The sequence below is a fragment of the Nematolebias whitei genome, chromosome 14, assembly GCF_014905685.2.
Source record: "Nematolebias whitei isolate Nwh7 chromosome 14, NemWhi1, whole genome shotgun sequence".
In the NCBI taxonomy this organism is placed as follows: domain Eukaryota; kingdom Metazoa; phylum Chordata; class Actinopteri; order Cyprinodontiformes; family Rivulidae; genus Nematolebias; species Nematolebias whitei.
Window position 1 is genome coordinate 24,584,354 of NC_056511.1, and position 4,801 is coordinate 24,589,154.

Sequence of the window (4,801 nt, forward strand, 5' to 3'; positions counted from 1 at the left end):
CCAGCACAATTTGAGCTGTCTTCACAAAATTGTCACTTTTATAATTTATAACATAATGTGATGTTCAAAGGAGAAACTTCCAAGTCAGACAGGAATAAAATAAATCTTTTATTCCACATCCCAAATACAAGACAAACTTAAATAACATGGATGAAAATGTGTAACATACTGTAACATAAACTTTGGCATGAGCACAAAATGGCACAAAACCAAGTAAGACATCATAAATGATACTGTGAATATAATCCAAAGATATGGCTGACTGTGTGTGATACAAACTTTTTTTAACTTTATTCCCACAATAAGATCTTTGGGATAGTTCACATATCCAGATATGACGTCAAACTTCAGCATTTTTTCAGCATCATATAAATATATCTTCACATCTGTCACAATCAACATCAAATCATAAACACATGTCCTCAAATAAATAATATAAAGAATAAAAAATGATGGTGCGCACAATAAGGAAATAATGGTCAAAGGAAGATTGAAAAAACAAAATAAAAATGATACATTTAAAAAAAGAAAAAAGTGAATACCATACATTTCAGTGAAGGTGTTTGTTTTTTGAAGCCCCCGTCTGTTTTTGGTTTGTGTTGTAGGTCCGATAAACTCATATTTTCTGTCTTTGGGTATTAAATCTGTCATAAATTCTGTCAAATATTTTGTAAATTATTTTTACCCAAACTGTTCTTTTGTCAGAACTGAACATTTTACATGTCTATCAGTTTTATGATCCCATCTTCACTGTGCATGAAGACAGAGAAACAAGTGTTGAAATGTTTATTTCCCTGTTTGAACGAATCAGTTTTATCTGAGTCCAGCTCCTGGGCCCAACATGGACTCGTCCCTCCACATGAAGTCCTGATGGTCCGCTCTGGCCAGCGTGCTCTCCACAGGGTTGTGTCTGTACCCAGATCTAGCTTCAGGACAGAGGGCCAGGCTGAGGCGGGCTGTGCTGTTACTCATCTTGAACAGGCTGTTCTGGCTGAGGAACGCCTCCCTCTCACTGCCTCCCAGGTTGTTGACTGTTTCCAGATCATTGTAAACTGCGATGTCGCTCAGCTGCTTTCTGCCCTCTGTTCTCCTCCTTCTCCTCCTCAGGAACAAAATCCCTGCGATCAGAACCAGCACCAGGACAGCTAGAAAGCAGGAAACTGTCAGGGTGGTCGAGGAGGAGGCCTGGGAGACTTGGCGCAAAGCAGGTTTGAAACTGGGCTGCAGTGTGAACTCGCAGCTCGGACCCATGAAGCCTTTGGGGCACTGGCACACAGGCCCCGTGAAGTGGGTGAAGCAGGTGCCACCGTTCTGACATGGACGTGCACCACAGGCATCTGAGCGCACGCTGCAGTTTTTCCCCGTGTACCCCAGTGTACAGGAACAAGTGTAGTCATTCACACTGTCCTGGCAGGTTCCAGCGTTCTGGCAAGGACTTGAGGCACAATCATCGATGTTGACCTGGCAGTTGGCTCCAGTGAAACCTGGCTGACAGCGGCACAAGATATTCTGGCCCAGGTCCAGACAATCTCCACCTGTGGAAGGGAGAAGTACTGAGCTCAGCATGTGACAAGATACGTGTTAACTGGATCATGGCTGAGAGCACACACATGCGGGCAGGAGTGCTAACACACACACACCAGGCACTTGTTCACTGTTCACGTTTTGTGAAGATGCTTTGTGAAGATGCTTTGTGACTCCAAGTTTTTTCCTCGCTGACTCTGGAACGAGGTGCAAGCATTCTCTTCCCTCTCCGTGTTCTCCTCCTGCTTTTTTGCTCTCTGTCTGTGTATCGGAGCAGCTCTTATTTTTACACATCTTCCGAAATGAAAACTACTGTTTTGGATCTGACCAACTGAACTTTAGATGCAAATGACAAAATATTTTCAACAAAGCAACAGGGTCCTGGAGAACCCTCATCTGCTCGGACGACACGTGCAGCTGGATATATCTCCGGGAAGTGGAATGTGATGTGTCTACCTCTGCTGTTGATCGAGGACACCAAAATTGCATATACTGCAATTGGATTCATGATAACAGGTTTCCTGCTTTCGGAATTGTCTGGTTCCTGGTTTATCAACATACAAAGAAGACGGTCGCAGCTAATTTGGACCTCGTCAGGCTGCTGCCTATGTGAAGGTTTGGTTTGTGCTTTGAGGACTCAAAATCATCTGATTTACGAGCTAAACCATAAGATGGAAGTGATTTGAATTGCAGGCTACCTGCGGCTTTGGGACTCGTCAGCATGGAAACGACCTTGAAGAGGCTCGTAAGTACGGACCAGTAGAATGCACCTTAATATGGCCATTTCAAATCTTGGAAGTACCAGTAAAGACTAAAGGCTGACAAAAAAAATAATAATCTGCCTGAATAAATCAACAATTATGGATTATCTAAATCTGACTCCCTGGTTGGCCTCGAAACAGGCCGACTTATCAATTTCTCCTGTGAAATGAATAAACTAAGGAAAAGCTTTGTCTATTGCAACACCCCCCCCCCCAATCTTCTGTGGAGGCTTATCAGAACTGTGCCGGCTGACCATCAACTTATCAGGACAATGGACTATCTGTAAGTGCTTCATGGACCGCCTCGTCATCAAATGCATATGTACGTGTTCATAAATGTGCTGCTGGCAGAGTTTTTCGATGTTTTAAATTGTGTCCCATTAGGACAAGGTGTGAAGAGATCTTTTTTTGTAATGCCACTATCCACTCCTCATGGCTTTGTCCCTTTTTCTATCTAAAAAATGTATTCAGAAAAGAGTAAGAAGGCCGCGCTTTATAGCAGCAGCTACGTGCACTCCATCCATCTTTTGGACGGCTGTATGGACATATTCTCGTTGTATCTCGGTGCAATGACAATAAAGCTTATTCTGATTCTGATTCAGATTCTAACATTCAGCATTCCGCCACAAGATGGTGACAGAGGAGAAAACTCACCATTCAGACAAGGCCTGTTGCTGCAGCGGTCCAGCTTCTTTTCACAGTTGGAGCCGGTGTAACTGGAGGGGCAGCGACAGGTGTAGCCCCCGGTCATTGTCTCCACACACGTCCCACCATTGAAGCAAGGACCATCTGCACAAGTCATGGCGATAATCTCACAGTTCTTACCATAGAAACCCTGCGGACAGGTGCACGAGTAGTCATTCTCCAGGTCCTAGGGAAGGTAAAAAGGAAGATAGGGCTGATTGTCACCATGTGTGAGTGAGGTCATAAAACCAGAAGAAGCTGTGTGATTGACTGACTCGTTGCATTAAGTCTGCAGACTCTCAGATATAATAATAATAATGTCATCACATTGTCATCACTATATGTTTCCATACAATGGTGAAATTGTATGCATTTAACCCATCCACCATGAGGTAGTGCAGAGGGCAGCTATTGAAAGCTCCCGGGGGACATTTTGGGGATAGGGTGTGCTGCCCAGAGACACCACGAGGCATGCAGTGACCGGGGATCAAGTCTGGGACTTTCAGGCTCTGAGCCGGCTGCCCTGTCTCTATACCATCTTGGCCCCCATAGATATTGCTGTGTAATAAATTTGGCCTCTAATCCTGCTTCTTTCTCTGTAATTCAACATTAACTTTCTGGTTTCAGCTCATTTTGCTGCTTTGTGATTAGTTATCTCATCACAGTTTAAAGTTTAAAATGTGTTGGGTGTTCTTTACAAACCAGCTTTTCTTGTGTGTTCTTGAACTTCTGCTGTTAAAAACAATCAACCCTTGCACCTCATTCCTTACCCTTGTGGGCTTCATGACATCTTATAGATTCTTCCCAAGTCAAATGAAAAGAGACACACATGCACGTCCACACTCACATTGCAGCTGCCTCCGTTTTTGCAGGGGTTGCTGTCACACTCGTTGGTTTCCAGCTCACAGTTGGTCCCGCCGAAACCAGGCCGGCACGTGCACGTATAGCTGCCTTGACCCGTGTTAGTGCATGTGGCGCCATTGGCACAAGGCTTGTGGTTGGTACAGTAGTTGAGGTCCTGGTCACAGAAGAGCCCCCCCCAGCCCTCCTGACAATTACACTGCCATGGTTGGCTACACGTTCCATGGAGGCAGCCTGGGTAGCGAACACACTTGGTGCAGGAGGGGCCCTGCCAGCCCATACGACACGTACAGCCCTCAGGGGCCTCACAGTAGCCGTACTTCTCACTACAGTCCACAGAGCAGATGGCTGGAAAAGAAGTGTGGGGTGGGGGGGGGGGGTATTACAATGGGCACACCTTCACACACACACACAAACCCCCATCCCTGTTTCAACCCAAACCTATCTCAGACTTCACTGTTGGTTAACTATTAAGCCCAGCAGCTGGTAGGCACACAGCCAAAGATAAATGCTTTCTGTTAACTACACACACGCGCGTGGCACCTTGCAAAGCCAGTGTCTTGTGTCAGCAGAACAAAAGGCAGCTGAAATAAATTGTACAGCAGGAAGCTGCCGGGGCTCCCTCAGGTGAAACAGAAACTGTTGGATGGAAACTGGACACAGGTAATAGAACTTCAAGTGGAAGCTGGACAGGAAGGTTCATCAAAATCTTTTAGTAACTTTAACAAAAGTTGATGAACTGCACTATGGAGCAGCTGGTTCCCTTGTAATAAGAAGATCACAAGTTTGAATTTTGGGATTTTTTTTCTCTGCTTTCCAAGTTCACCATACTATTTTTAAGAGATTCTAGTGAGCGAATGAACATCTGTGATGAACTGATGACCAGTCCACCATGTACCCCATTATCTGACTAAAGGATCAGGAGATGGATGGATGGATGGATGGATGGATGGATGGATGGATGGATGGAT

At 45.0% G+C, this 4,801-nt stretch overlaps 1 protein-coding gene across 1 annotated transcript in view; it reads right to left on the reverse strand.

The window, feature by feature from the left end:
• Window positions 1–359: 359 nt before the first annotated feature.
• dlb (deltaB) overlaps window positions 360–4,801 on the reverse strand; it is a 5,912-nt gene continuing 1,470 nt past the window's right edge. The window contains exons 5-7 of the mRNA XM_037688020.1: window positions 3,817–4,178; window positions 2,940–3,156; window positions 360–1,535 (exon numbers count right to left, since the gene is read on the reverse strand). Coding sequence (XP_037543948.1) covers window positions 814–1,535; window positions 2,940–3,156; window positions 3,817–4,178 — 1,301 coding nt within the window. The 3' untranslated portion in view covers window positions 360–813. The remainder of the gene's footprint in view (window positions 1,536–2,939; window positions 3,157–3,816; window positions 4,179–4,801) is intronic.